This window comes from Rhinoraja longicauda, chromosome 3 (genome assembly GCF_053455715.1).
Source record: "Rhinoraja longicauda isolate Sanriku21f chromosome 3, sRhiLon1.1, whole genome shotgun sequence".
NCBI lineage: Eukaryota > Metazoa > Chordata > Chondrichthyes > Rajiformes > Arhynchobatidae > Rhinoraja > Rhinoraja longicauda.
The window spans coordinates 41,367,821-41,388,309 of NC_135955.1; the positions used below are offsets into that span (position 1 = coordinate 41,367,821).

At 44.3% G+C, this 20,489-nt stretch overlaps 1 protein-coding gene across 1 annotated transcript in view; it reads right to left on the bottom strand.

The window, feature by feature from the left end:
- Nucleotides 1-6,979: 6,979 nt before the first annotated feature.
- tmod1 (tropomodulin 1) overlaps nucleotides 6,980-20,489 on the bottom strand; it is a 70,798-nt gene continuing 57,288 nt past the window's right edge. Inside the window, exon 10 of the mRNA XM_078396940.1 lies at nucleotides 6,980-7,301. Within this exon, the coding sequence (XP_078253066.1) occupies nucleotides 7,237-7,301 (65 nt within the window). The 3' untranslated portion in view covers nucleotides 6,980-7,236. The remainder of the gene's footprint in view (nucleotides 7,302-20,489) is intronic.

A 20,489-nucleotide genomic window follows, 5' to 3' on the forward strand; every position in this document is an offset into this window, starting at 1 on the left:
TTCCTCGACAAGTCCTACAGTGAGATTGTTACACCAAAGGTACTGGAAGAGAGAAGGTGGGTGACGGTGAGAAAGGAAAGGAAACATGGAGTGCAAAGGTCCCCGGGTGTTGTACCTCTTGAGAACAGCTTCACCCACTTGGAAGCTGTTGGGGTAGAAGACGTTGCCACACTGAGCGGCAGACTGGCTTGCGAAGCAAAAAGTGCTGTTGAGCCAAAACCAAAGAAGCTGACGTCAGGCAACGCTGTGGTAGTAGGAGACTCCATTGTGAGAGGTACGGACAGAGGTTTCTGTGGTAACAGGCGGGATTTGAGGATGGTGTGCTGCCTCCCTGGTGCCAGGATCCAGGATGTCACGAACAGAGTGCAGGAAATCCTCAAGGGAGAAGGTGAACAGCCGGAAGTGGTAGTGCATGTTGGCACAAACGATGTTGGAAAGAAGGGGATGAATATTCTGCAGCGTGACTTTAGAGAGTTCGGAAAAATGCTGAAAAGCAGGACCTCCAGGGTGGTTATCTCCGGTTTGCTTTCAGTTTCCCGTGCTGGCGAGAGCAGGAACAGGGAGATACAGGACCTGAATGTGTGACTGAGGAAATGGTGCAGGGGGCAGGGATTTAGATTCTTAGATCACTAGGATCTGTTTTGGGGGTAAGGGACGGATTGCACCTTAACAGGTGGGGGACCAGCATTCTGGCGGGCAGGTTTGCCACTGCTACACGGGTGGTTTTAAACTAAATAAGGGGGGGGGGGGGGTCACATGGGATAGTCAAGGATGGAGTTAAAGGGAAAGAGAGTATAGTTAATGACCCCAGAATTAACAGGAAAGAAAGCTCACAAAAGGATAGGAGAGTATGGCCAAGTGTAATAGGGATCGATGTGAAGGGTGAGATGAGTAAGTAATTAAAAGTGCTGTATATGAATGCGCGAAGTATAAGAAGTAAAGTGGATGAGCTTGAGGCTCAGTTAGAGGTTGGTAGATATGACATTGTGGGGATTACAGAGGCGTGGCTGCAGGAGGATCGGGTCTGGGAACTTATTATTCAGGGTTATACATCCTATAGAAAGGACAGGCAGGTGGGCAGAGGCGGTGGGGTAGCTCTGCTGGTGAGGGATGAAATTCAGTCCCTTGCGAGGGAAGACATAGGGACTGACGAGGTAGAGTCACTGTGGATTGAGTTGAGGAATTGTGAAGGCAAGAAGACTCTAATTGGTGTTATCTACAGACCCCCAAATAGTAACCCGGGTGTAGGGTGTAAGATGCAGCAGGAGTTAAAACTGGCATGTAAGAAAGGGCATGCCATTGTGGTGATGGGAGATTTCAATATGCAGGTAGACTGGGAAAATCAGGTTGGTTCTGGACCCCAAGAAAGAGAGTTTGTAGAGTGCCTCCGAGATGGATTCTTAGAGCAGCTTGTAATGGAGCCTACCAGAGAAAAGGCAGTTCTGGATTTAGTGTTGTCCAATGAACCAGATTTGATAAGAGAACTCGAGGTAAAGGAACCGCTTGGAGGTAGTGACCATAATATGATTAGTTTTAATCTGCAATTTGAGAAGGAGAAGGTTAAATCGGAAGTGTCAGTGTTCCAGTTGAACAAAGGGGACTATGAAGGCATGAGAGAGGAGTTGGCCAAGGTAGACTGGAAAGGGATCCTAGCAGGATTGACAGTGGAACAGCAATGGCAGGAATTTCTGAGCATAATCCGGAAGACGCAGGATCATTTCTTTCCGAAAAGGAAGAAAGATTCTAAGCGGAGTAGGAGGCAACCGTGGCTGACAAGGGAAGTTAGGGATGGAATAAAACTAAAAGAAAAGATGTATAACACAGCAGAGCAGCCAGAAGATTGGGAAACTTTCATAGGACAACAGAAGGTAACAATATGGGCTGAAAAGATGACGTACGAGGTGAAGCTGGCCAAGAATATAAAGGACAGAAAAAGCTTCTTTAGATATGTTAAGAGAAAAAGAGTAGCAAAGCCAAATGTGGGTCCCTTGAAGGCAGACACGGGTGAAATTATTATGGGTAACAAGGAAATGGCAGAAGAGTTGAACAGGTACTTCGGATCTGTCTTCACTAAGGAAGACCCAAACAATCTCCCAGGTGTACTGGAGGACAGAGGATCTAGGGGGGTAGAGGAACTAAAATAAATTTTCATTAGGCGAGAAATAGTATTGGGTAGACTAATGGGACTGAAGGATGATTAATCCCCTGGGCCTGATGGTCTGCATCCCAGGGTCCTCAGGGAGGTGGCTCTAGAAATAGTGGACGCATTGGTGATCATTTTCCAATGTACAATAGATTTTGGATTGGAGGATAGCTAATGTTATCCCACTTTTCAAGAACGGAGCGAGAGAGAAAATGGGGAATTACAGACCAGTTAGCCTGACTTCGGTGGTGGGAAAGATGCTGGAGTCAATTATTAAAGAGGTAATAACGGTACATTTGGATAGCAGTAAAAGGATAAGTCCAAGTCAGCATGGATTTATGAAAGGGAAATCATGCTTGACTAATCTTCTGGAATTTTTTGAGGACGTGACATAAAATGGATGAAGGGGAGCCAGTGGATATTGTGCTTCTAGACTTCCAGAAAGCCTTTGATAAGGTCCCGCGCGGGAGATTGGTGACCAAAATTAGAGCACATGGTATTGGGGGTAGGGTGTTGACATGGATAGAAAATTGGTTGGCAGACAGGAAGCAAAGAGTAGTAGTAAACGGGTTCTTTTCAGAATGGCAGGCAGTGGCGAGTGGAGTGCCACAAGGCTCGGTGTTGGGGCCGCAACTGTTTACCATATATATTAATGATTTGGAAGAGAGAATTAGAAGCAACACTAGCAAGTTTGCAGATGACACAAAGCTGGGTGGCAGTGTATACTGTGAAGTGGATGTTAGGAGGTTGCAGGGTGACCTGGGCAAGTTGAGTGAGTGGGCAGATGCGTGGCAGATGCAGTACAATATAGATAAATGTGAGGTTATCCACTTTGGCGGCAGAAACAAGGAGGCAGATTATTATCTCAATGGAGTTAGGTTAGGCAAGGAGGAGGTGCAGCGAGACCTGGGTGTCCTTGTACACCAGTCACTGAAGGTTGGCGTGCAGGTACAGCAGGCAGTGAAGAAAGCTAATGGAATGTTGGCCTTCAAAACAAGAGGATTTCAGTACAGGAGTAAAGAGGTTCTTCTGCAGTTGTATAGGGCCCTGGTAAGACCACATCTGGAGTATTGTGTACAGTTTTGGTCTCCTGATTTGAGGAAGGACATCCTTGTAATTGAGGCAGTGCAGTGTAGGTTCAAAAGATTGATCCCTGGGATGGTGGAACTGACATATGAGGAAAGATTGAAAAGACTAGGCTTGTATTCACTGGAGTTTAGAAGGATGAGAGGGGATCTTATAGAAACATATAAAATTATGAAAGGACTGGACAAGCTAGATGCAGGAAAAATGTTCCCAATGTTGGGCGAGTCCAGAACCAGGGGCCACAGTTTAGAATAAAGGGGAGGCCATTTAAAACTGAGGTGAGAAAAAACTTTTTCACCCAGAGAGTTGTGAATTTGTGGAATTCTCTGCCACAGAGGGCAGTGGAAGCCAAATCACTGGATGGATTTAAGAGAGAGTTAAATAAAGCTCTAGGGGCTAGTGGAATCAAGGGATATGGGGGGGAGGCAGGCACGGGGTATTGATTGGGGACGATCAGCCATGGTCACAATGAATGGCGGTGCTGGCTCGAAGGGCTGAATGGCCTCTTCCTGCACCTATTTTCTATAATAAGATCCACTTCAAGTTAATAGATCAATTTAGCTCTCAATGAGAAGACAACCATGTGTGAAAACTAATCTCCTCTGATCTTTCCCCCAGTTCAGAGAAAGGCTCTCTGTGCTTAACAGAATTTGTTTCCCAAAGATGCTGCTTGATTGTCTGAGTTCTTCCAGCATTTTCCAATGTTTTTTCAGATTTTGACAGTTTTGTTCAGAGACATATAAAATAGGAGCAGTAGGCCATTTGGCTCTTTGAGCTGCTGCACCATTCAGTACAATCATGGCTGATCATCTATTATAATACCATAATACCCATGCACTCCCCATATTTTTTGATGCCTATTGTAGCCAGAAATGTATATTCACTCTAGTTTTTGGAACCCTATGTCATAGTGAACGCCACAGGTTCATAATACTTTGAGAAGCAATTTCTCCTTTCAGTCCTAAATCTCTTGCTCTGTAACCTGACACTGTGATCCCTTGCCTAGACACTCCAAACAGGAAAAATTATTCCTGATCCTGTTTAACATTTTATTACATTTCATTTAGATACCCCTCATCCTTCTAAACGCTAATGAATACAAATCTTGTCAACCTAATCTTTCCTCATCCCAGGAATCAATCTTGATTTTTTTGTTGCATTCGGTTTACAGCAAGTTTAAGGATACAGGTGTCAAGTTCCAAGTATATGCAGCCCTGAAGAGATCACCAGAATATTGTTTACAGGCCTGTTCTTACCCAAGGAAGGATATACTTGCAATTGAGGAGGTGGAGTGAAAGCTTCCTAGAATTAGAGCAAGAAATCATCTGCTGGAAGAACTCAGGTGGGGTGGGGGGAGGGGTATTGTCATCATTTCAGGTGGAAAATCTGTAAGGGATTCAGTGGAAAGGGAAAATAAATTAGATAGCATGAAGAGAAGAGGGGGAGGAGTAAGGCAGGCCAGTTGGTGATTAATGGACCAAGGAAAGGAAGAGTGATGAGCAGTTGGAGCCGTGAAAGGGAGATGTGGAGTTGGGAGATGGAGGTAGTCAAAAAAAGCAGGCTGGGAAGGGGTGGGTGAAGGTGGAGACACACGGGAAAGTGATACCATACATCCGTACCGTATGGCAGTACGTCACCCTTGTACCATAACCTCCTTCCCCATTAGAAGGGTAGGAATTAGCAGACCAAATATGTATGGAGATCACAGGTGGATGTCAGCATAATTTCATATAGACACAAAATGTCAGATGAACTCAGTGGGTCAGGCAGCATCTCTGGAGAAAATGGGTAGATGGCATTTCTGGCCAGAATCCTTCTTCAGACTCAGAATATTAGGGTTGTAAAAGAAGGTAATTTTCAATTTCCCTCTTATTGACTGGATCTATCAAAGTCCTAAAGACTTGGATGGTAAGTGTATGGCTTTTAAATGTATGATGGGGTGAGTTCTGGGCTAGCATATTCCTTTTGGCATGAAGGGCAAGGAGGGCAGTTTAGGGAATTTTGGTTGACAAGGGATATTGAGGATCTGAAATCAAGCAAAAGGAATGTTGGTGAGAAGGTAGACAAAATGCTGGAGTAACTCAGCGGGACAGGCAGCATCTCTGGAGAGAAGGAATGGGTGGCTTATCGGGTCAAGACCCTTCTTCAGACTTTGATGTTGGTGAGACTCCACTTGGAGTATTGTGTGCATTTCTGTCGCTGAGCTCTAGGAAGAATAATTTAGGTTGAAAGGTGGCAGAAAAGATTCATGAGGATGTTAACAGCACAGGAAGATTTGAATTATAAGGAGAGGACAGATAGGCTTGGAGTCTTTGTCCTGCAGCGTAGGAGGTTGAGGAATGATATTCTAAAGGTAAATAACATCATGCGGGCATCGATGAATGAATGGTCGCAATGTTTTTCACAAGGTAGAGCACAAAGGTTACGGATGAAAGAGAAACAATTTAAAGGTGTCCTATGGGGGAAAATAGAAGTTGGGATGCATGTAGAACAAGCTGTCAGAGGAAGTGATAGAGGCAGGTACAACTAGTGTTTAATGGGTACATGAATAGGAATGGTTTAGAGGAATTAGAGCCAAATGCAAGCAAGTGCAACCAATGCAGGTGGGCAACTGGTTTTGCATGGATATATTAGGCTGAAAGGCCAGTTTCTGTGACCTATAACTCTGTACTTCAGAATTAAGTGTGCAAGTGGAAGGCACACTCCTGTTGAATCAAAGTTTCACAATTCTCAAACCCTCTGTTCTTCCACAGTAAATGAACTCTGTGTTCCTGCAATGACAGGAGGACAGCTGCTGATTAGCCAGTTCCAACTTCTTCAAGATAAACAAAGTGTCACATCTTTTATTGTACAATGGTACAGCAGGAGGATTTATTGCCTTTGTAAAAGCACATGAGGCTACAAAATGCCCAAAACTAATGTTTTATTTATCATAAAGTGCAACAATCAAACACATCATTTTTTTGGGAAACCTGCTTTTGGATCATTACAGTTCTGTTCCTCAAACTGCCTGAACATTTTTAATAATTTATTTTCTTTTTCCTGATAAAAATACTTCATAGTAAATAGAAGTCTGGGTGCTTGTAGACAGCTGAGTGGTGCAAAGTTGGAGTTTGTCAATTAATTAAAACTATTTGATAAATCTTTCACAGTTTGAGGAACTTTAGAACAGACACTGCATGATTAAAATAAACACAAACTTATTTTGGATTCTCAAATATACTTTGTTTCAGGGAACAATGGAAAACATTTAGAAATTGCAATTTTATTTCATGTCCCGTAATTAATTCAAGGCCAGGCCATTTGCAGTATAATTAAGGATAGGTGGAGGTTCTCGATGACTCAAAAAGAAGCCCAATGTTTGTACAAATTTCCATGATTTTAAATCTTAAATATTTTGATTTACATGTAAAACGATTCAGCATCTTTTGAATTCCTCATAAGTAACACAAATCAGTGGGGATGCTTGATTACATGAAAGTTCTGTAAATCAGCAAACACGAGTGATACACACAATTTAAGCAGTATAATTTTTTTGTCATATCAATAAATGAACGAATCGTTCCTTCATGAACAGCAGCTTACTCGAGGTAATTCTCTGATTTCAAATAAATAAAATGAGTACTTATGCTTCTACAGTAAATATTAGAACAGCAGGCTCTTTCATGCATGGTATACCTGTAGTTTCACTCAATAATCTATTCAGAGATATACACATCAACTAATTAACAGATTTAGAATTGATGATTTTGGTTTATTTGCACACAGCACTAATTGGATTGAAAAAGATAATCTATGGTACAAGTGCTACTAGTAGTACGAAGCACACAAACCTGTACAAACTACTGCCATTGAACTTCCTGCTACACTTCAATTTAGTACATTATTCCATTGAACACTAAAAGAAATGGAAGCACAACAGAGAACTGACAAGGCACTTCTGGCTATACGTGAAGATCATCAGCATACAGCATGTTCTGTTGTGGCATGAAGTCTTCACAAACAGATTAGACTGTCGTCCGGCACCTGGGGAAGATGGGACCATTGAACCCCTGAAGGCGGCTTTTCCTCACTAAAATAAATCAACAAACCAATGATTAATTTTTGACAAAAAAATGAATTGCAATATACCTTTGATGAGATAGATTAAACTTGCACTACCTTTAATTTGTAAATTTCACTATATCGTCAATTGTGGCCTTCATTAACATGTGCCTCTACCCTAATGGGAGATGTATGCTAATTCGAACACATCTTCATTTTCTTCCATTTTAAATCTCAACAATCATTCACTCATAGTTTTCCCATGTAACATTTCTTCATCTCATACTCTTAAACATAAACTTTTCAAACTAAATGTACTTTTGCCAATATATTATCAATAGAAAGTAGTTTCCTGAACAAATTACCAAACTAAATTATTTCATCAGCATTCAGGAACACAGTCATGAAATTTTCCAGCATTGGGCCATTCTTAGTCACATGGTTGACCAAAAATGTGAAAAATTATGGAATACATCTCTTCTAATTCTGAAAGCATTACAGATATATTGTTTTGTACTGTAAATATGATACACGTGACCAGTCATATTTAACCTCTGACCCTAAACAAATATTGTCAGCATAACATATAAAAATTTCACTTGATAAACTTTGACATATATAAGTCATATTTCCAGTACAAAACAATATTCCTGTATTTTTCACATTTTTGGCCACACACGTGACTAAGAATGGCCCATTGGTGACTATTGTCCTTTCTCTAATTGGCTTCTTCATAATCTTGTGTTTCCATTAGAACAATTATGATTCTTCTAAAATCCACGTTAAAGGGCCAATCTACTCAACCTTTCCCCATGACATAATCTCTTTAACCTACGTTTTTGACATTGTGCCCGCCCCATCCTTTGCTATTTAAGGGAATGATGTGGGCAATGTAGTGCTGCCATGATTAGGACTGCTGCCTCACAGATCCAGTTACCCAAGTCTGTTTCTAATCTCCTGTGTGGAGATCTCCCTCAAACTTTTGCATGGCCATGGGAACTCTGATTTTCTCCCATATCCTACAAATGTAAAGGTACTTTTTAATTGGCTGCTGTAAATTTCTCCCACCATCCTCGTACACGAGTGATATTGAGGGGGTGTTAACTGATATGTATGAAAAAATAGGGTACAGGAAAATAAGAGGAGGAATGGATTTGCTCTGAGAACAGGCATAGACTGAATAGTGGTTTGAATGGGCTCCTATATCGGATGGAAGTATGAATCTGAAAAATTGTACGGAGCACAATATTATCCCACCAAAGTTCTGTGTAATTGAAGCAATCCTCCTGCCTTGGTACCCCTTCCTTATTGCAATAAAGGTCAATATTCCATTTGCCTTCTTAATTACTTGATGTACCTACAGCACAACTGTGTGCCATGTATGAAGACATCCTGATCATGCAGAACACTAGTTGTATAGTTATAGAATATATAACTAGCCTACAATAGATCTTAAAGGGAAAATGGGAATATTGGGGAAAGTAAAAAAAACACTGCTGATGCTGGAATATAAACATAAATGTTGGAGATACTCAACACTTAGGAGGCATCCAAAGAGAGGGAATCAAGAATCAATGTTCCAGGACAATGACCTTTCATTAGAATTAGGAAAATATGGAAAAGAAGCTTGCTTTAAATTGCAAGTGAAAGTGGGTGGAAATGGGGAAAATAAAGGGAATGTCTTTGATTGGGTGGAGACCAGGAAAATACCCAAATGTTAGTGGTACAAGGCATCGAGAGGGCACTGAAAGTGTATTGATTAGAGCTGATTTGTCTGGAAGTAATGGAGGTAGAAGGAAATGAAAGGAATAGAAGAAAAAAAGGTGTTGGAAATATGAGAAACAGAACAGAGGTTGCTGGAAGTCAGAATGATCATTAATTATATAACGTTGTATTTATCAGCACCATGTGCACTGTTTATTGCATCCAGCGAGTTTCACATGAACAAGGAATCTCATTACACCCTGGTGGAAATGACAAAATAACCAGAATCTGGAACTCAAATAAAAGGAAATATCCAGGTCAAGAAACATTTGTGGAGAGAGAAAAAGAGAGCTAACGTTACAGAACGATGGCCTTTCATTAGAATGGGCTAGTATTGGCACAAACCAAAACGGTGGGTTATCTGAAACGGCTAAATTCAATATTGAATCCTGAGGACTGTAAAATGTTTCAACAGAAGATGAGATGCTGTTCCTTGAGCTTTATGTTGTATTTTATTGGAATAGTATAATAGCTAAAAGGCAAAGTGGACAATGTCAAGTTGGATGGAGAATTAATGTGACAGGCAACTGGAAACCCAGGATCACTCTTGCAGACTGAACAATGACTGTTATTGAACTTAAACACTGCTTTATCTTTACTGCTAATTTTTACACTGCCCTTACTCTCACATAGTACATCTCATATCCCTTATCTTTCCTGAGAATCTATCTCCATCTCAGTCGATCAGTTCCTGATTAATATCTATTACAAGCCCACAGATTCCCACAGCTATCTCGTCTACACTCCTCCCACTCAGCTTCCTATAAAGATCTCATTCCATTCACTGAGTTCCTCTAACTCTACTGTACCAATTCTGATGATGACACTTTCCATTCTAGCACTTCCAAGATGTCTCACTTTTTCCACAACAAAGATTTTCCCTCCATCATAAACAATTTGCATTTCAACTACCTCTGGACCATTTCCCTCATTCCTACTCTCAATCTTCTGCATCACCCTTATACCTAGCAAACAATGGCTTGTCCTCAATAATTTCCACCACATTCAACGTGCAGCCACCACTAGACACATCTTTTCCTCCACTGCCCGTTCAACATTCCAAAGAGATCATTTATTTTGTGACACTCCAGTTCATTCACCCATCTCCACCAACACTCCCTACCCTTCTCACAACATTTGTCCATGCAGTCACAGAAGTTGTCACACCTGTCTTTTTCACAACAGTCCATCCCAATTTAGTATACTCCAAGCATTTCTGGCAATGGCAATGTGATCTCCTGCATATTGGAGCAACCAGATGTTGATTCGATAACTGCATTATGTCAGCAAGGATTACCCTGAACTTCCAGTAGCCTGTTAGTTTCATTCTCCACTTTAACCTTTGACATCTTGCACTATTCCAATGGAGACCAACGTCAGCTCAAGAAGCAGCATCTCCCCTTTAACAAACCAATAACCGCAATTAATCAGTATTTCTAGATTGTTACAGAACTGGCCAGTTTTGATAAAAAAAAGTCATCAACCTCTAATGTTAACTCAGTTTTTGCCACTTCATCAATGCTGCCTGGCCTGCTGGTTATTTCTAGCATTCTCTTTCATTTTGGAACCAGTAACTGCGGTATATTCCACAGTTTCAGCATTGTTTTTTCTTGTCTCCTTGGTCTTTATTTATTCCACATGTTTATCTTCACTAGACAGATCATCTGTGATCATCAAACCTCCACCACCCTCTCTCAGTTGGCACTACATGTTTCACTTCCTCTTGATCTAAACTGTAACACAAACTTTCCCTTCCAGCCATGTCCCTTTACTGCAACTTATAACATGCTTGTTTTCTAATTTTATTTCCAGTTTTGATAAAAGGTGATTGCTATCACAAAATTAAACATTTATGTCTCCACAGATCTGCTGCCTAACCTCCTGAGGATTTCCGGCATTTTGCTTTTACAAGAGAAACTGAAGTTTCATTCCTTGTAGCAGAGAAGATTAAGATCAAAATCCTGCAGGGCTTTGATCATAAGGACTAGAGTAGAATTAGGCCATTCGGCCTATCAAGACTACTCCACCATTCAATCATGGCTGGTCTACCTCTCCCTCTTAACCCCATTCTCCTGCCTTCTCCCCATAACTTTTGACACCTGTATACTGTAGTAAACAAAGATATATTGCTTTCAGTGCTAGAGGTCAAAGATTTAATATTCTCCTGAGTGGAATGACGAAAATGGTTTTTGTGCAGAAAGTTAGAATCTTGAATGTATGTCTGCGAATGAAAGGGAGTAGAACAATGGGGTTAACTGACTAGCTCACGCAGAGAGCTGGCAAAACCACAATGATTAATAGCTTCTTTATGATCTGCATCATTCAAGAATTCTCAATTTGTTCTGTATCCTCTCCAAGGTCTTGGTGTCATTCTTAAATCACGGTGCCTGGACATAATACTCCGACACTGGTACTTGATACAGGTTTGTCATAACTACCTTGATTTTGTACTTAGTGCCTCTAGAGCCCAGAATCCTATATGCTTATGTAACACTTTGGATGAAGTTCCAATGAGGTCAACTCCATTGTGTGTCATCTCCAAGAAAAATACAAAAATCACATCATAAATACAATACTGTTTTTAATGCAAAATAGTTGTGTGTGTTATAAAATGCAGGCATAAAAGTCTTAAGAAATGCATTCCCTTAGTTTAAAAAGCAGCAAATAGTTGGAATTGCAGTAGTCTGAAGTGGTAGTTTTGCATGGTACTTTGAAGCAGTCCATAAAAATGACCAAGAGCACTTTCAGCCTTCCAATTATGTCCAATTTCTGGCTGCCTTACAGATCCCACTTTTAAATTGCTAGTTCTTTACTTACTTGGCATTTTCTATTGGACATTTATTTTGCATTTATCTCAAAGTAAATTAACATTTACTTTTAAAGTGATGTTCTGCACACAAAGCAAGTGAGGTTTGTCCATGCATGAGAGCAGACATTTTTGCAACTGGTACCATTGCCAACTGCTATTTGGTTAGACATTACACAGTTACTTAGTTTTACCCGTTCTCCTCTCCTCCTCCTCCTTTAACTGCAACTTCAATCAAAGATCTCCTGTGGGCCAAATAAGCCATCTCTCAACTCTCTCCAAATATGGGCAATTTTTTGCTGTACATCTTTCCTTATTAAAGTTACACCTATTTTGGCCTTATTGTAAATAGACACAAAAAGCTGGATTAAATCAGCGGGTCAGGCAACATCTCTGCAGAAAAGGAACAAATGACATTTCAGGTCTTCACCCTTCTTCAGACCTGAAACGTCACGTGTTCCTTTTCTCCAGAGGTGCTGCCTGACCAGCTGAGTTATTCCTGCTTTTTGTATCTATCTTCGGTGTAAACCAGCATCTGCAGTCCCTTCGTACACTTTGGCCTTTTTGTAATTAGATTCCAGTGACTGACATTGGTGAACCAACACCTGAGCATTTTGTAGCTCAGTTTGGTTTCCATGTCACAGACATGAACCAGTCTGCTGTCAGTCTCTATGTCATAGTCATAGAGTGATACAGTGTGGAAACAGGCCCTTCGGCCCAACTTGCCCACACTGGCCAACATGTCACAGCTACACCAGTCTGTTTAACCATTTGATACTAGAGCTACCAAAATTCAAATCAAAAAAGTTAAATAAATGGTCCGTTATCATGACTGCACAAACCTATAGGTCTGGTGTGGCTTTGACACTTTCCATCTGAATGCTTTTAGAATCAAACAGTTCAAGAATTATTATAATTAAGCTACAATTTAAATTTATTTTACTCAGTCACGTTTTGTAAAATACTGGGAGGTTTGCACTACAAAAATGTTCTCTACTACAATGGTGTCTGATTTGGCATTATTTGTTTATGTGACATGAATACTTTGATCTATTGATATTGATTCTGTCAACCATACCACAGAACTGTTTATTGTTGCTTGGTAATTAGAGGATTTATGGTGAGAAGCTGAGATGGGATTCTAATTCCCCAGCGAATGCACAGTATCTGATTAGACAGCTTTTTAAATTTCAGATTTTAGCAAAAAATATTAAATGTGAAGCAAAATTATTGGTTGTCAGCCTTACTTTGTAATGGGTAGACTCATTGACCGACTCATTGCTATCATAAGGCACAAGTTCCAGAAGCCTAAGGTCCCATGCCACCAGGTTCAGTAATAGTTACTTTCTTACAACCGACCTGCTCAACCCTAATCTTGGCAATGCCACACCCCAGACCTACTTTTGCACTACCACGGACTTGTTTACTAATTATTTTGCGCTAATGTCTTGTTTTTCTTTTTTTCAGTCTTTTTCTTTTCACTGTCTTGTAGAATTTGTGTAAAATTTATGTTTTTCTGTGTTCCCTGGTTCTACATGCTTATGATGCTGCTACAAGCAAGATTTCTATTGTACCTGAACCTCACCACACTTATGCATATGACAATAAACTTGACTTGACTTGACTTGACTTGCAGAGTTGATGTGTTGATAGCTCATCAATTTTTATTTCAGGTATGCTGACATAAACTGAAAACTAACACAGATACCATGAAATGGAAAGTGAAAGTACAGCATGTTGCACTTAAAATGTTTTATCACAGCATTATGGCGAGTCTGGAGGCTCGTTCTTTGTTGAAGAAGTTTATTGCGACAGCAATATTCGATCACAAAGTTTACATAACGAGATGACAGACAACCATTAAAACTAACTGTTCTCTTCGAAGGAGTCTCTCAACTAACTCCTTTGGGCGCCAAAACCACACGTGACGACGCTGTCCAATCAGCGGTCTCACTCCCTGGACCAATCCTTACGGTCGCACCCACACGTGACCTTGCTGGCCAATCTAAGGGTTCGACATCTAGGACCACTCTCTATGGTCGCTACATGACCCCCCCCCCCAGAACCCGAGGTACGGAACCTAGCAGGGAGCCGGATTTCGCGACCAGAACGAGTAAGGAGAAGGGCAGCCGGAACCACAGGAGTGGGGGGCCCTGGACCGGGTGGAACTGCAGGAGCTGGGGATCCTGGACCGGGTGGAACTGCAGGAGGACGGCCTCGCCGAGGCGGTTGACCGACCAGGACAGGGCTGTCCGGATCCAAGTGCGCAGGTTTAAGCCTGGACACCTAGACGAGCTCACTCCTGCCGCCCACATCTAAGGTGAAGGTGACCGTCCCTTTACGCAAAACCCGGAAAGGCCCTTTATAGACCCTCTGCAACGGGGAACGATGGGCATCTCTACGCAGAAATACAAACTCACAGTCCTTCAAGGCAGGTGGTTCGTGCACCATGAGACATCCATGACGCGAAGTCGGAACCGGAGCCAGGGAACCCACGCGTGCCCGGAGCGATGCTAACACCGACGGAACTGACGGCAGCTGACCAGAGGACTCCGGCAGCAAATCTCCGGGTACTCGAAGTGGCGAGCCATATACTAGTTCCGCGGACGACGCACCGAGATCCTGCTTAGGAGCGGTCCGGATGCCCAAAAGGACCCAGGGAACTTGGTCTACCCAGTCTGGGCCCTCCAGCCTCGCACTGAGGGACGCCTTGAGTTGTCGGTGGAACCTCTCCACGAGCCCATTAGCCTGAGGGTGGTACGCCGTGGTGTGTTGCAACCAGGAGCCGTACAGCTCTGCCAGCGTGGCCCAGAGGGTAGAGGTGAACTGTGGCCCCCTGTCGGTGGTGATAACAGACGGGACCCCGAAACAGGCCACCCAATGGAGGGCCAGGGCCCTGGCACAAGAGGCAGCGGAGGTATCTGACAATGGGAAAGCCTCCGGCCACCGGGTGAACCGATCCACTACCGTGAGTAGATGGGTGTAGCCCCGGGAGGAAGGTAAAGGTCCGACTAAATCCACGTGAATATGGAAAAAGCGGACCGCTGGGACCGCAAACTCTTGTACTGGGAGCTGGACATGGCGTTGGACTTTAGCGGTCTGGCAGGGAATGCAGGAACGGGCCCAAGCAGCTACCTGCTTTCGCAGGCCATGCCACACAAACCGAGCGGCTAATAAGGCAGAGGTGGAGCGGAAGGACGGGTGCGCCAGCCCGTGAATGGCATCAAATACCCGTCGCTGAAGGGAGGGTGGCACCACCGGCCTAGGACGGGGGAGGGAAGCATCACCCAGACTTTTGTACCCGCAGGCCCGCAGGCCACCTGAGCCAACTTCAACCCTGAAGTGGCGGACTGGGATGCCGAGGCGGTGCCCGCCAGGAGCTGTGCCTCCGCAAGCTCCTGGGGATCCACCTCGCAGTCTACCGCTGAAATGGGGGAAACAGCAGGCCGAGACAGGGCGTCAGCAGCGGCATTAAGCTTACCCGCGACATGACGGACATCGGTGGTAAACTCAGAGATGGCAGTCAGGTGCCGCTGCTGGCGGGCCGACCATGGGTCGGACAATTTGGAAAAAGCAAAAGTTAACAGTTTATGGTCCGTAAAGGCCACAAACGGGCGGCCTTCTAGGAAATACCTAAAGTGACGGACAGCTAAGTAGAGAGCCAGAAGCTCTCGGTCAAAGGCGCTATATTTCAGCTCAGCCGAACTCAGTTGCTGGCTGAAAAACGCCAAGGGCTGCCAAAGGCCACCGACCTGCTGTTCCAAAACCCCTCCCACCGCCACGTCAGACGCATCGACCGTCAGGGCCGTGGGGGCGGAGGGGCTCGGGTGGACCAGCATGGTGGCGTCTGCCAAAGCCGCCTTAGCTGCTGCAAAGGCCGACTCCGCGGCCGAGGACCATACCAACTCTACAGGTTTACCCGCGAGGCACTGGAAGAGCGGGCGCATGACCCATGCTGCTGCAGGGACGAACCTATGGTAGAAGTTCACCATGCCCACAAACTCTTGCAGACCCTTCACTGTGGTGGGCCGCGGGAATGCACGGATAGCCTCCACCTTCTCGGGCAAAGGGGTGGCGCCGGCAGGGGTGATTCTGTGCCCTAAGAAATCGAGAGAAGGGAGGCCAAATTGACACTTGGAGGGTTGGATGATGAGCCCGTGGTCTTGGAGCCGCTGGAATACAGTCCGCAAGTGGGCCAAGTGTTCCTGCTCCGAGCAGCTGGCGACCAGGATATCATCTAAATAAATGAACACAAAAGGCAAATCTCGACCAACACGGTCCATGAGTCGCTGGAAGGCCTGTGCCGCGTTCTTTAAACCGAAAGGCATGCGCAACCATTCGAACAACCCGAACGGAGTGATCGTGGCAGTTTTTGGTATGTCTTCCGGACGCACAGGGATCTGGTGGTAGACCTGCACCAAATCGATCTTGGAGAACACCACGGCACCTTCCAGCCCAGACGAGAAGTCCTGGAGGTGCGGTATCGGGTAGCGGTCGGCCGTGGTGACGGCATTGAGGCGCTGGTAATCGCCGCATGGTCTCCACCCCCCAGATGCTTTGGAGACCATATGCAACGGCGAGGCCCACGGGCTGTCGGACTGACGGACAATGCCCATTTCCTCCATCTTCCTGAATTCTGCCCGCGCCACCACCAGCTTGTCGGGCGGTAACCTCCGGGCCCGAGCGAAAACGGGGGGCCCTCGGTGCGGATGTGGTGGACCACGCCGTGCCTGGCCGAAGGGGCGTCGAAGCGTTGGACGAGCAGCTCTGGAAACTCCGCCAGGACCTCAGCATACGGGTCAGGGGCTGCGACGACGGCCTGGACAGTTGGGCTGGGAGGGGTGGCGGCCGGCGGAGCGGCGGGCTCATCGCTGCTGGCGGAGGGTCGAAGGTCGTTACCGCAGATATCGGGGACTAGTGAAAAGGCCCAGAGGAAATCTGTGCCTAGGATCGCCTGGCTGACGTCCGCGATAATGAATGGCCATTCGTACGTGCGGATGCCTAAAGCCAGGGACATTGTCTGCGTACCGAACGTGCGGATGGGGCTGCCGTTAACCGCGATGAGGGTAGGACCTGTCTTACCCGATCTGGTCTCGAGGCCGGTCGGCGGTACGATACTGACTATGGCTCCCGTGTCAACCAAAAATTCTGTGTCCGTGAATCGGTCTCGGACGTAGAGGCGTCGGTTCTGGCCAATCGCAACCGCCTCTATGTACGATCGGCCGAGGCATTTCCAGAGAAGGTACAAGGTGAGCGGCAGTTGCGGGATTCTCCACCCCATCGTAGATGGTAATAGCACCAGTCGTGCTTGTGCGGATCCTTTTGGCGGGCTTTTGGAGAATTGGCGGGAGACTCGGCGCCATCTTTATGCCGCTGTGGTGCGGCCGCTGATGTCGAGACCTTGTTGATTGAACCGCTTCTTTTTGATTTGGACGCCATGAGCGCGTCGGCTTTTTCTGCATATGCCACGGGGTCCTTAAAAGAACAATCCGTGAGCATGAGTTTGACATCTTCGGGAAGCTTCTCTCGGAATGCCTGCTCGAACATGAGGCAATCTGTGTGTTCACCTGCTAGCGCTAACATTTCAGCCATGAGAACGGACGGCAGCCGATCTCCGAGATCCAGTAGGTGCATAAGCCTCTTAGCTCGGTCATGCCTACTGAATCCGAAGGTTCGTAATAACAGTGCCTTCATGGCCTCGTACTTGTCTTCTGCGGGAGGGTTGACGATGAACCGCATCACCCGTGCGGTCGTCTCCGGCGGTAGAGCGCTGACGAGGTAGTAGTATTTTGTCGCGTCTGCCGAGATGTTTCTTAAGTGAAACTGGGCTTCGGTATGGACAAACCAAGATTGTGGTTGATGTGCCCAAAACGACGGAAGGTGAACACTGACCGCGCATAGCTCCAGTGCGCCGGGCATAGAAGCCAAAAACGAGGCGTCTTGTTCACTTATGGTAGGTGATCGGCTGGATCACGTCGGGGTCACCAATATGGTGAGTCTGGAGGCTCGTTCTTTGTTGAAGAAGTTTATTGCGACAGCAATATTCGATCACACAGTTTACATAACGAGATGACAGACAACCATTAAAACTAACTGTTCTCTTCGAAGGAGTCTCTCAACTAACTCCTTTGGGCGCCAAAACCACATGTGACGACGCTGTCCAATCAGCGGTCTCACTCCCTGGACCAATCCTTACGGTCGCACCCACACGTGACCTTGCTGGCCATTCTGAGGGTTCGACATCTAGGACCACTCTCTATGGTCGCTACAGCATGAAGATTTTGAGAGCCCACGATGGCAAAGAATGTTGTCCCAAGGACACATGTGTGCAGCCCAATTCAAATGATCGGAAACTTCACTCATCTCAGATTCCCAGATCAATGCACTTTTCAATGCAAGTCAATCATCGAACCTGAGTCACCAGAAATTATCTGAGAAATGAAATAACGCACAACTTAAAAAGCAGAAAAGCAGCACTGTCCAATTGTGAGATAAGTCATATAAAGAAAATAATTAAGGAGGGGCGTGTAATTCTGAATGGAGGTTATTGCAACACTCTTTGAACCCATTACATGCCCTACGTAAGAAATTGCTTCCAAGTGGCATTTTGTAATTCTTTAAAGAAGTGACAGCATACAGAAATGTTTTTTAAAACTCTCAGCTGAGAAAAAGGTATTATAGAGGAAGAAATTTCACTGACGCAGATACGAAATTGCTAATTAATGCAATCAATTTTTTTAATAAAAAAAGATATCCAGGATTAAATAGAAAGAATAATTGTGTCAGCCAGAAAAGCAGGAAAAAGCAGTGGAGGAAAAAGGAGGGGAATAAATCTGCACTCAGAGAAGGGAAGTTGTCCAGCAGAAAGGCAGTGTAAAGCACTGTCAATTCAATTCGGGAGACTAGGACCAAAAAAATCTATATACTTATATCTCCTCCAGTTCCAAAGCTGAGAATCTAGGCCAGGAACCATCTGCTCTGTTAATTCGAGCTGCAACAAAAATTGGATTGTTAAGAATTCCTGCAAAACAAGATGATGTAGGGAATCCAAGGAATAATTCAGAATGCAAAAAATCCACTGATGCTGGAAATTAAAAATAAATATAACAGAAAATGCTGGAAATACTCCGCTGTCAAGCAGCAGCTGTGAAAGTTTTGATGAAAGATAATCAAGATGAAACATCTATATACTAAAACTCTTGTTTATTTGTTCCTGAACTACAGCCAAAATGGTACACGATAGCGTGACAATTTTAGGCCCACCTTACTCACGTTCGTCCCTTTGGTGCTAATGGAAGAAGTTTCATTGAAATCGGTTATATTTTTAAAGTTTCTCACGTTTTAAAGTTTAAATCTATCTCCTAGGGAGGGAGGGGGGATAGGGGGATGGAGTGGGGGGGAGGGGTAGGGGAAGGGGGGAGGTGAAGGGGAGGGAGAGGGGAGAGAGAGAGGGGAGAGGGAGAGGGGGAGGGGGGAGTGGGGGGGAGGGGGAGTGGGGGGGAGGGGAGAGGGGAGGGGGGGAGAGGGGGGGAGAGGGGAGGAGAGGGGGGAGAGGGGAGGGGGGGAGGTGAGGGTGCTGCATCAATGCAGGAGAGGTTTAGGCCCAACGGGTCCACTTGGTCTAGTTAACTATTTCTCTCTCCACAGAAGCTGCCGGACCTGTTGAACATTCTCAGCATTTTCTGTTTTTATTTCAAACTCATTAAGAATGTTTTTCCCCACAACTTTTGGAACTCCCACATATTATGACATTAATATCATGGACAAGCAGCAACCTTCAGATCCTGTTTCATTCAAACATGTTGATTTAAATTCGTTTTTTAAATTGAACTTTAACACTAAACTCTCATGGATTAAATCCATTTTTTAATCTTTGACTAAATCAACCTTCGAAGGTACTGAGATTTCTACAGTCCCAATCAGCAGATTGTAGACATCACTTCAATGAGTGCATTCTAAGCATGTTCCACTCCATTAATACAGCAACTAGTGGAGCATTATGGCAATGAGTACCTAAGTACTAACTATGTTCAATTTTATAGCTCTAATCAGTCAATTAATTTTCACTGTGTAAGAAGGAACAGTAGATGCTGGTTTAAACCGAAGTTAGACACAAAAAGCTGGAGTAACTCAGCAGGACAGGCAGCAACTCCGGAGATCATGAATGGGTGACGTTTCGGGTTGAGACCCTTCTTCAGACTTCACTTCAAGCTTTAACTGTATTGATTCTATTCCTGAAAGCCACCCACCTCACTTCTACTTCTTAAGCCTATAAACATTTTCACTGATCCATCTAATCAGCTATGCTCTAGATTTCTTTTTCATTTCCCCCTCTTTGTTTTGTGGTTAGTTCTCTCCTCTATGTTACGTTTCCATAGTTAGGTTGCTAAATACGTGCAAATGTCTTTCATTGTTTGTAAAGTTTCCCAAGTTACATGTTGCATTTATCTTTGAGAACAGAAATATGAGAATGCATGATAGAATGAACTCTATTTTGATTTTGTTTCCCTTCTTATGTGAAATTACTCAGGACTTCTACGTACACCACAATTTGAAGGAGAAAATACACCAGAGCTGCACCCTGAGCTGCAATTCAGAGTTCAACAATTCTGAAAATATTTTAAACAAGAATTTTTTACATCAATT